Source organism: Lactuca virosa, chromosome 4 (genome assembly GCF_052849685.1).
Source record: "Lactuca virosa cultivar CGN04683 chromosome 4, Lactuca_virosa_CGN04683_v6, whole genome shotgun sequence".
Classification (NCBI taxonomy): Eukaryota; Viridiplantae; Streptophyta; class Magnoliopsida; order Asterales; family Asteraceae; genus Lactuca; species Lactuca virosa.
Genome location: NC_136429.1, coordinates 451,668,201 through 451,679,223, shown reverse-complemented (window position 1 = coordinate 451,679,223; position 11,023 = coordinate 451,668,201). Strand labels below are relative to the sequence as shown.

General features: G+C 37.5%; 1 protein-coding gene across 2 annotated transcripts; it reads right to left on the bottom strand.

The window, feature by feature from the left end:
* Positions 1–6,399: 6,399 nt before the first annotated feature.
* On the bottom strand, positions 6,400–9,223 carry LOC145109112 (uncharacterized). 2 transcript variants are annotated; one of them, XM_079046224.1, is made up of 9 exons: positions 8,648–9,223; positions 8,351–8,535; positions 7,972–8,247; positions 7,812–7,870; positions 7,704–7,740; positions 7,557–7,628; positions 7,316–7,475; positions 7,051–7,221; positions 6,400–6,937 (listed from the first exon to the last, which is right to left on the bottom strand). In XM_079046224.1, the coding sequence occupies exons 1-9, from the start codon at positions 8,834–8,836 to the stop codon at positions 6,572–6,574; spliced, it is 1,515 nt and encodes a 504-aa protein (XP_078902350.1). In that variant the 5' UTR covers positions 8,837–9,223; the 3' UTR covers positions 6,400–6,571. The 2 variants fall into 2 exon arrangements, with proteins under 2 accessions (XP_078902350.1, XP_078902352.1); XM_079046226.1 differs by having other exon boundaries at positions 8,351–8,519; positions 8,648–8,773.
* Positions 9,224–11,023: the final 1,800 nt, after the last annotated feature.

Below are 11,023 nucleotides of genomic sequence, written 5' to 3'. Positions count from 1 at the left end.
ATGCGTCATGAATGGGAGTCGCATCTTCGGGTTGGACTATTCGGCTCAAATGATCGGCGACTAGGTTCTCTTTCCCGCTTTTATCTTTGATCTCAATATTGAACTCTTGCAAAAGCAGCATCCACGGTATTAACCTCGGCTTCGAATCTTTCTTTGTAAGTAAGTGCTTGATGGCTGCATGGTCCGAATATATGATCACTTTAGTTCCAAGGAGGTATTGCCGGAATTTCTCTAGTGCAAACACAATAGCAAGAAACTCTTTTTCTGTTGTGGTGTAGTTGCTTTGTGCACTATCCAAAGTCTTGGATGCATAGTAGATGACATGGTGGGCTCGGTCCACCTTTTGTCCCAAAACTGCCCCAACCGCGGTGTTGCTGGCATTGCACATGATCTCGAATGGAAGATCCCAATTTGGCGGTTGGATGATGGGGGCGGATGTCAACAAATCCTTCAAGCGATCAAATGCACTTTTACATGCATCACCAAACTCAAAATCGGCCTCCTTTTGTAGAAGTTGACACATCGGCACCTTGATCTTGGAAAAATCATTTATAAATCGTCGATAAAAACCTGCATGGCCAAGAAAAGAACGCACTTCCCGAACATTTGTCGGGTATGGTAAGCTCTTAATAACATCTGTTTTGGCCTTGTCAACTTCTAAACCTTTTTGTGACACCACATGTCCAAGTATCAAGCCCTTGTCAACCATAAAATGACATTTTTCATAATTAAGGACTAAGTTCGTGTCAATGCACCTTTGTAAGATTTTGGTGAGATTTTGCAAACATTCATTAAAAGAATTTCCATAAACAGTAAAATCGTTCATGAAAACCTCTATGATATTTTTGACATATTCAGAAAATATGCTCACCATACATCTTTGGAAGGTCGCGGGTGCATTGCACAAGCCGAAGGGCATGCGTCTATACGCAAAGGTGCCGAAGGGACATGTGAATGTGGTTTTCTCTTGGTCTTCCGGGGCAACCGGAATTTGGTGAAAACTAGAAAAACCATCAAGGCAGCAATAGTGGGATTTCCCGGCCAATCGTTCTAACATCTGATCGATGAATGGCAAAGGGAAGTGCTTTGCGGGTGGAAGCATTCAACTTCCTATAATCGATACAAACTCTCCACCCGTTTTGCACACGGGTGGGTACCAATTCCCCCTCGGAGTTTTTGACAACGGTGACTACGGCTTTTTTCGGGACAACTTCCACGGGACTTATCCACTTACTATCAGAAATGGGGTAGATTACACCTGCATCCAAGAGCTTCATGATCTCTTTTTTAACCAACTCCATCATAGGTGGATTCAATCTCCTTTGGGCTTCACGGGTTGGCTTAAAGTTCTCTTCCATCAATATTTTATGCATGCATAATGATGGACTCAACCCCTTTATGTCCGCGATGGTCCAACCAATAGCCTCCTTGTACTTTTTCAAAATTCCAACCAACTCTTTTTCTTCTTCCTTTGTTAGCTTGGTTGAAATTATCACCGGTAATGTCTCTTCCTCTCCAAGATAGACATACTTGAGATGGTCAGGAAGAGTCTTCAAATCAAGACTCGGTGGGTGTACTATGGATGGAAGGAGTTTCGGCTCGGGATTTTTGAGCTTCATGCGGGATGGTTCAACTTTCAAAGGTTGTGCTTTTTCCAAGGAGTTGATTGCTTCAATCAACTCATCCTCCAACATATACTTATCAGCCATATTCTTGATCCCTGTTTCATCAAAATACTTGCTCAAGATGGTGGTTAGCACATCTTGGCTTGACAACTTGAAACAATCATTAGTATATGAATCAATAACATCTATGAAGTTTAAAGAATGAATATCACTAGGATAACGCATAGCTTCAAAGATATTAAAGTTAATCACCTCACCATCGAACTCCATAGACAAAGTACCATTTGCTACGTCTATTTTTGTTTTTGCGGTACTCATGAAGGGTATCCCCAAAAGGATGGAGCTCGATTGTGGGGTGTTGTCACCACCCATATCCAAAACATAAAAGTCAGCAAGAAATACAAGTTCATTGACTTGCACTAACACGTCCTCCAATACACCTTTTGGGTGTACCAAAGACCGATCGGCAAGTTGAATAATAACTCCGGTTTTTGATAAAGGTCCAATTCCCATTGTCTTATAGCTTGAATAGGGTAAGACATTAATTGATGCTCCAAGGTCTAGCATGGCGCGTGGTACAAAAAGGTTACCCATTTTACAAGGAACCCTGAAAACACCCGGGTCCTTGCATTTTTTTGGTAGCCGTTTTTGTAACACGGCTGAAATGTTTTCCCCTACTTTTACAGTTTGATTTCCTTTAAGCTTTTTCTTAGATGTGAAAAGTTCCTTAAGAAACTTAGCATATCTAGGAATCTGTGTAATAGCATCTAAAAAGGGGATATTGATTTCAACCTTTCGGAACTTTGCCATGATTTCGTCATCTTCCCGTTCTCTCTTTGTACTTGTTAGCCTTGAAGGAAATGGAGCTGGTGTGACTTTCACTTCGGTCTCTCTTGGTTTCTTTGACTCGGAAGTATTTTTCCTTTCCTCTTCTTTGACAGGTTCTTCCACCTCAATCTCTTTCTCTTCCTCTTCTTCATCCGGCATCTTTGGACCTTCATAGCTTTTCCCACCTCTTAAGGTAATGGCACATGTGTTGTGTTTCGGGTTCTTCTCGGTTTGAGATGGTAGCTTGCCTTGTGATTCCATCTTACTCACGGATTGAGCAAGTTGTGAAACTTGTTGCTCCAAGATTTTTATGCTTGCTTTCGTTTCTTGTTGGAAGCTTTGAGTGCTAGTGGCAAGACTCTTGACAATATCTTCTAGTGACATGCTTGATGAACCCTCTTGTGGAGGTGGTTGTGGTGGATGCCTTGGCTGGAAATTTTGAGGTTGAAAAGGTGGTCTTTGTTGATTTTGAGGAAATGGTGGTCTTTGTTGGTATTGATGTGGTTGATTTGGTTGATAATTTCCCTGTTGATTTCCTACCCAAGCTTGATTGTTGTTCCATCTTTGGTCATTTCGTGAGTGCTCAAATCCCCTTTGGTTTGACCCGTAATATCCTCCTAACGCATTTGCTTCCGCATAATCCTCGTCTTGAAGTTGTGGGCACATATCGGTTGGGTGCCCCACTTGAGTGCAAATACCGCACGGGCAGGGTGTGGGCTGCATACCTCTGTCTTTGGCTAGCATCATAACCACTTTAGTAAGCTCGGACAATTGAGCTTCAATTTGAGGAGTTTGGACTTCCTTTACGCCTCGGGGTGCATCTGTGTACCATTCTTCATCATGACTTGAATGTTTAGAATCTTCAGCCATGTTTTTGATCAAGTTGCGGATTTCAGTGGGAGTCTTGTCGGGTAAAGATCCGTCACTGGAGGCATTAAGAAGCCTTCTTTCCATTGGAGTCATGCCTTCAATGAAATACTGGAGGAGCTGGTATTCGGTGATTCCATGTTTTGGGCATCGGGCACAAAGTTTCTTGAACCTTTCCCAATATGTGTGAAAAGCTTCTCTCTTGTGTTGCTTGATTCCAATGATTTCCCTCCGTAGGGCTGAAGCTTTCATCTCGGGAAAGTACTTATCCAAAAACAACCTTGCAAGATCTACCCAAGTAGTTACCGTCCCCGGTGGGAGGTCATAAAGCCAGTCTTTGGCTGCATCTTGCACTACGAAGGGGAATGCCTTAAGCTTGATTTGATCCTCCGTGACATTGTGTGGTTTCATGCCCACACATACAACATGGAACTCAGTGAGGAACTTGTGAGGATCTTCATTTTCCAAACCTCTAAAGGTAGGGAGTAGGTGGATGAGTCCGGATTTAAGTTCAAGATTTGTGGCTGCTGGATATGTGATGCAAAGAGGTTGTTGAGTAACCTCTTGCCTCGACCATTGACGGAGAGTTTGCTCGGGTGGTGGGTTTGGAGGTGGATTCCCTCCATGGTTATCTCCCATGGTATGAGTAGGAATTGAGGTTTCTGTGGGTGTAGTGTTTGGGATGTTATGAGTAGGTGAAGAGAGTGGGGTTGTATTTATGGGTGAGGATGGTTGAGATGATGATGAGGGTTTTTCTGTTTCGGATGCGGACACACTTGAGAGGGGTATATCCTCCCAAATGTTGATGACCGGAGGGGTAGATGATGAAGAAGTTTCGGAAACCGGTTGCCTCTTACGAAGCTTTGCTTGCTTCCGTAGCTTCTTTGCAGTCTTCTCTATCTCCGAGTCAATTGGCAATGGTGTACCTGTACGGAAAGATCTAGGCATAAACAATTAGTAACACCGTGTCCCCGGCAACGACGCCAATTTGTTAGGCGTGTCAAACCCAACAAATAATAGGGGTACAACAGACTCCAAATACACTGCTTTAATGCACTAAAAAGGTAGTACAGGGCAAGCAGGGTCGAACCATAGAGACACGGGATAAAAGTCTATACCTCTTTGCGTAAGGTACTTTGGTCACAAAGGGGGGTTTGTTTTGCAAAGGTCAAATAATGAAAATAACAATCAACTTTGAAACATGCAGAAAATGAAATAGATTTGTAAACAAGTTGTAAAAGTGCTTCCAGTTCTAGTTCTCAATGTTGTTGTTCAACTTGATTATGACTTGATGTAATTCAAGATTGCTATTCTAAGTTGGTACTGAAAGATATTAACACGCTCTAACACCTCTCGCTTGCCAAATTATCTAACCAAAACACGCTCTTTGACTAGACCTAGCTTTACTAATTCAACATAAACATGCTCTTAGATTGAATTGAAAAACTGCATTAAGTTTTATACAAGCTTCCCAATAATGTTCATTTCTTCTCATACGCTCGGAAGTGTGAAAACATGTGATATATGTTTTACAATAAGAAAACTTATTGCTTGTTACCAATTATTAACTTAATAGAACGATTAGGTGCCCTAAAAGTTAATTAACTGCACAAAAATTCAATTCATGAAAGTGGCCAATCAAACACAAATCAAATTTAAGGGTTCTAGTTTAAACAAAAACATAATCACTAGAATAGAATCACAAATCAAACATCAAATCATATGCTTCAAGTCAAGCAATCAACATGTTTTGAATAAGAACTAGAAACTAGGGTTTCTTAGCCACACATGACTAAGAACAAATCACAAGAACAAAAGATGGAAAGATGTGTGATTACAACTTACAAAATGCTAGAAATAATGTTTCCAAATGATTATAGATCAATCACTTGCAATAACCTTCGAATTCCCTTCTCAAAATATGCTCTGATATGTTGTGTGTGTGCCCAATTGACCCAATTTCCCGTAATATGAAAAATAGAAAAACTGTCAAAAGTTAGTTTTCTTGGGTCGAACACGGCCCGTGTTCATTATAAGGCAAAGGGATCACGACCCGTGTTCAGCTTGGTCAACAACTTTCCTTTTTGGTCAACACGGCCCGTGTTGATTTTTCAGTGTAAATCCAACACGGCCCGTGTACCCTTCTGACTCCGACTCCCAACTTGATTTTTTTCAACTTTTTTGTTCTTCGCCCGATCATCCCGAAATCTTTACCAATGCTTCCCGGCACCTCCCAAAGCGCATTCCAAGCTCCGGTTTTCCTGAAAAAGACATGAAAGTGTGCAAATAAGGTTGTTCTAGAGACTAACATGAATATGATGAAATGCAAGAAAAAGGAAGAACAATTATGCTAAATAGATGCATGAAATGGGACTAAAAGGTGTGCAAAAAGGTGCACAAAATGCACCTAACAAATTTATAATGAGATGCATGAAATGAGATCCTGATAATTAAGGGATAAGATTTTACATAAATAAATAAAAGACATTCAAATATGTATGTGTATCCGCTAATAAATATAATTTAAATAAATAAATTTACACTATATATTGATTTAGGCAATGAAACTACAAAGATATATCATATTAAAGTGCATGAGTGTCAACATATCGCTATGGGTATTACTAGGGTTTTAGGTTGAGCGGTTTGGCTAACCTGTTGCTCACACTTTTTATTATCTTCTTTCCACTTGTACCATATATATATATGATAATATGAAGCAAAATGTGTGGGTTGGAAGTGAGGATTTTCATATGTTGTGGATATGTTGTGGATTTGAAAGAGAGAAAAAAAAAACTAATATAGCACCTAGGGGATGAGTGGCTTGGAAGGAATAAACTCCCTCCACTTTATGATTTATGTCTTATTAAACATGGTAGTTGGTTTACAACAAGCCTTTGTTGTTGATGGGATTGAGAAAACAAGGTCCGTATATAGAGTAAATTTCAAATTTATTGATGAAAATTAGGTTATGATTTGGTTGAAGACTTGAAGGGATTATACATTGGACACCTATTTTGTATATGCCAACTTTGGGAACATACCTTGTATGATTGTATGTATTTGGTATCATTCAAGATAATAGTCAACCAATGACGATATTATTGATCATTGACATTGTTAATAGCATCACAAATCAAGATATTTGACATTATATACACACTGAGTCAACCCGTCTTGCGACTTCTTTCTAGGGTTCCGTTTTATCATTCTCTAATTTCTTTACATTTTACAATATCAATCAATCACCCTCAGCACGAATGGCGACTAGGAACAATCGAACACAACGACAACTCTTTCCCCTTTTCTTGATACGCTTTTACGATCAATAACGACGTCAAAATCATCAAATCGATCGAAAGGGAAAGAACACAACCCCATAGCAATCGAATCGAACTTTTGAAGGGTTTGCATTGACGCAAAGCGACATCGGAAATCGCGTCTCTGATCGGCGTACATTCCGTCAGGTTCTGCAAATCCGGATACGTTGCAATCAAATTCTCGATCGATTGAATGTACGCCATTGTTTTTCCGTATGAAGATTCTGGAAAAAATCTCCCTTGTGCTTTACAGATCTTTGTCGGTGTGTTTTTTTCACAAGTTAGGGTTGATAGAATCTGCATACACACTCCAAAAACAGAGAAAAGAAGACATTTTTTGAGTTCCTAATCAAAAAATGGATCTGAAATCTTAATCCATGAAATTGCAAGAAACAGATTAAGACACTAACATTTGGGAGATCATGAATTTGAATAGAATCCTGTGGGCAATCTCCAGGGGCATAGTTGTAATTTGGTGCAGTGGAGAAAGGATCGCAAATTCTCTCCATAACAAAGGAATCATCACCTTCTTCATTTGGTTGAATCATTTTGTGAGCCAATGTTGTTATTTCTGAATTCGACTACAACAAAAAACACACACACACATTAATCACAAATTTGAAACTTCACTTGAATATAAAAACAAGAAAATGAAAATCAACTCTTTCAATGTACCTCAGCTATGTATTTATGAACAGTGTATCCAATTTGAGCCATGAATTTATCTGAATTTGAAGAATTTGAACATGAAGATAAGATCGACATGATACTATTGCTTTCGGGATTTTGATTTTGTTCAAAATTCTCAAAAGCTGAACACGTGTCACCTCCAAAACTGCATTGTCACCTAATGATTTCAGAAGTATAAAATTGACCAAAATTGACCAAATTTTTTTCTTGAAATTGTTTAACTCACATGTGAAAGAAGAAATCAAACCCGGTTAAGATCCAACTAACAGTTGTCAAGATCCAGCAAACAATAATAACACTGTATATAAAAAAGATATTAATTAACTAATGCACAATATATATTTTTTTTTAAATTAAATAAATTTTTACTCACATGATAAATCCTGGATGCCAATGCAAGAATACAACAACTGAATGAAATAGCAATCAATTAGTCCAAAAAGTATATTTTTTTTAAAGGAAACAAAATAAAAAATCTCACCACATCCTGCAACTAACACCACTAAATTGGCTGTTACAAGAACAAGATTCGCGATATAACTGAAAAACAAAACAAAAAAAGATTGTTATGATTTATAATTTATAAACACAAACAAAATCATTTATGAAGATTCATTCAAAAATGATTACTTAATACTTACATTGCTTTAATTGCATGATTAGAAGCTCGTCGTGCTTCTTTAACAAAATTCTGAATCGAAATTGTTTCTTTTTGCATTTGATTAGTTATATGATCCAAAAGGTCATATGTTTCACCATCATAAGGCCTTAAAAGGGTTTGGATTTTTATTAATCCTTGCATTACAGATTCAATTGTTTGTTTCATAGAATTAGCAGCTCCAAGAATGGTGTTCATAAGATTCTTGCTTCTGTGTAAAGAGGTTTGGTTTGCTACCAAGATCAAACTTGAAAAAATTCTTCAAAAACAAGAGATTGAATAAGAAGATTTGAATATTGGAAAATTGGAAAATGGGTATTCAATTATTCAAAGATGTTTATGAATGATGATGAAGAACTTACATGGCGATTGAAGTGAAGATCGCAATGAGTGCAAAACATGCAAGGTAGTAAGAATTTGGGTGATCGATGAATGGATGAAAACCTCCATGAAAGCTCTTTATGATCAAGTAACTCCCAAAAGTTAAACCGAATAGCATCCAGATTCCCGCCATAGCATAGCCATGGATGCCTGTAAATGCCGCAGACTGACCATTTTTCAATATATTAATATACAAAACTTAAACCTTGTTCATAATCGTTGGGGGGTTCATTATAAGAGAAATGAAACATCATTGAGGAATTTTAACAAACACTTACAGCCCAATAATGTTTGTTGCGAATATCATACCCTCCTTTGTACAATCTGAAATGGCGAAGAGGATCTGGCCTGGTGAATGTCTGGTTGCGAACAAAAGGGGAAGCGAAAACGGATGGATTTGGAGTAAAAACGGAGGTGAAAAGTAATAGGGAGATTAAGGGAAGCTGAAACGCTTTGAAATTCGACATGGGCAAAGGTGTTTGTGAAAATGCCAAGAAGAAAGAAAGAAATGGGGGTTAGGGGATTGCCATGAAAAGGGAAAAAGGGAAGGTGGCGAATGCATAATTCTTTAGATTCTTTAACTTGGTGATTAAGGTAAGGATAGCTTCGTGGTTAGTGTTTTATGGAGATGAAACTGGCGTTGTGAATGTGATGATCGGAGAATCAAGAAACCGAAGATTTAGGTGATACGCTAGATTTCTTCAGGAATCGGCCGCCATTTTCGTTCGTGTGTAATCAATATTTTTCCTCCTTTCTAATTTCATATACCTTTCCACCCAAAAAGAAAATCTAAACAAGGCGATTTTGATGGGTATCTGGATTCTGGATGAGCGTGTGAGAAGAATATTTGATTACCATGGCTTCAAGTAATGCTATTTCATATGGAATATTTGAAATTTTGAATGTAAGGATGACATGTTTTGTTATTCAAGGCTCGAATCAATTAACACAAGACATGATGAAAAATTGAAACAAAATTTGTTGGGCCGGGTTTACATTAGATGGGTTGATTGCAATTGGTATTGGATACGATTAAACCAAAAACTTAATATTTTAATAACATACAAACTAGAAGGCTAGTGATCGATGGTTTTCCCTATTCATGATTTTTCTTGAATATTTTCTTTAGGATGCAAGGCCGGTCCCGGTCCTGAGAAGGTGTCGGGCGTGCAACAGCACAAGGCATGTATGGTGGAAAAAAAACGTAATTTTGTTTACATGCTACAAGCATAAAAATCAGTAATGAAAATTTCCATTGAAAATCCGTCGATAAGGTCAACAACAACAAAATTAATGAGGAACTTAGACTATCCCAATTAGCGGCTAATCCAATCTAATTTTCTCTTAAATTATAGTTTATCTCTCACGCAGCTCAACCAAACCCGATTATTATATTTAGGGTTTAGGTCATTTTTAGTCATTGAAAAAACCTGAAAAATTTAGCTTCACTTTGGGTCCCAGTAAAGTCTTTGCATCGGGTGGTCAAAGTGGACAATATATTGGTAGGTATGAATCAATTGAAAACACGAACAAGTCTATGTCTTCTTCTAGGAGCTCGAATCAGCAGACACGATCCTTTGAATTCTATGGTAAGTGATTAATTGATTATTATCGGATATCTCCTTTAAATTCTAGAAATCCAAATTACATATAAGAAAATAATCAAGATTACATTAATTTCTATACATTAAAATGACAACTAAAATACAAAGGATGTATGAGACCAAAGTGAAACTAAGTATCAACGAGGACCGGGTGCATTAATTCTAGAGACAAAAGCGATGGGGTGGAGGAGGACAAAATAGTCTTTTGAAAATCGGGACCATCTGAGTTAAAAAAAATTTGTTAAGGAATAAATGTGCATGCTATCCTAAATCACATGAATCATTGGTGTAATTTATTTTAAAATAATTGATGTAACAAGTTTAATTGTGGAGAAAAGGGAAAAAGAAGTATTTTTATTATTTTCTTTTAAATGATAATAATAAAGTAAAGTGGTTGAAATGCAAATTTTAAACAAGTTCAGTGATTAATGATAACTTAAACAAAGTATAATGACTAAAATAAGACATTCAGAAAAATTCAATAACTAATTATGACCTTGATAAAGTTGTTCCATGTTATAAACCGGCTATCACCAGTTATAGTAACTAAAATGAAAAAAAAATAAACAAGTTGAGTGACTAATGGTAGCTTAAATAAAATATAATGACTAAAATAAAACACTTAAAAAAGTTCAGTAACTAAAAATGACTTATATTTCGATAATGGTTTCATTTCATAAAGAAAATATTTTATGTATTTTGATATATTTTAATTTTTTGTAGTAAAGACAAACTTTATTATCAATCTCCATGGATGCACGGATTGTGACAGTGGCTGTAACGCCCGCAGATCCGGGCTAGTCAATTTAAGGACAATAAGCGTCAAAATGAAATGTTAGATAAACTCGATATCTATGAAGGATGTGGTAGTGGTCATGACGAGGTTTCCGAATATATAAAGAATGCTGAAATCCGAGTTATAACGAAAAGTTATGACCTGTCGAAGTTTCGCGACAGAACCGGCACGACGCTGAATGACGTAAAATATGAATTTAAGATAGAGCGATATTTAGCCTTAGTGATCTAAACGGAAGTCGTAGAATACGTTAA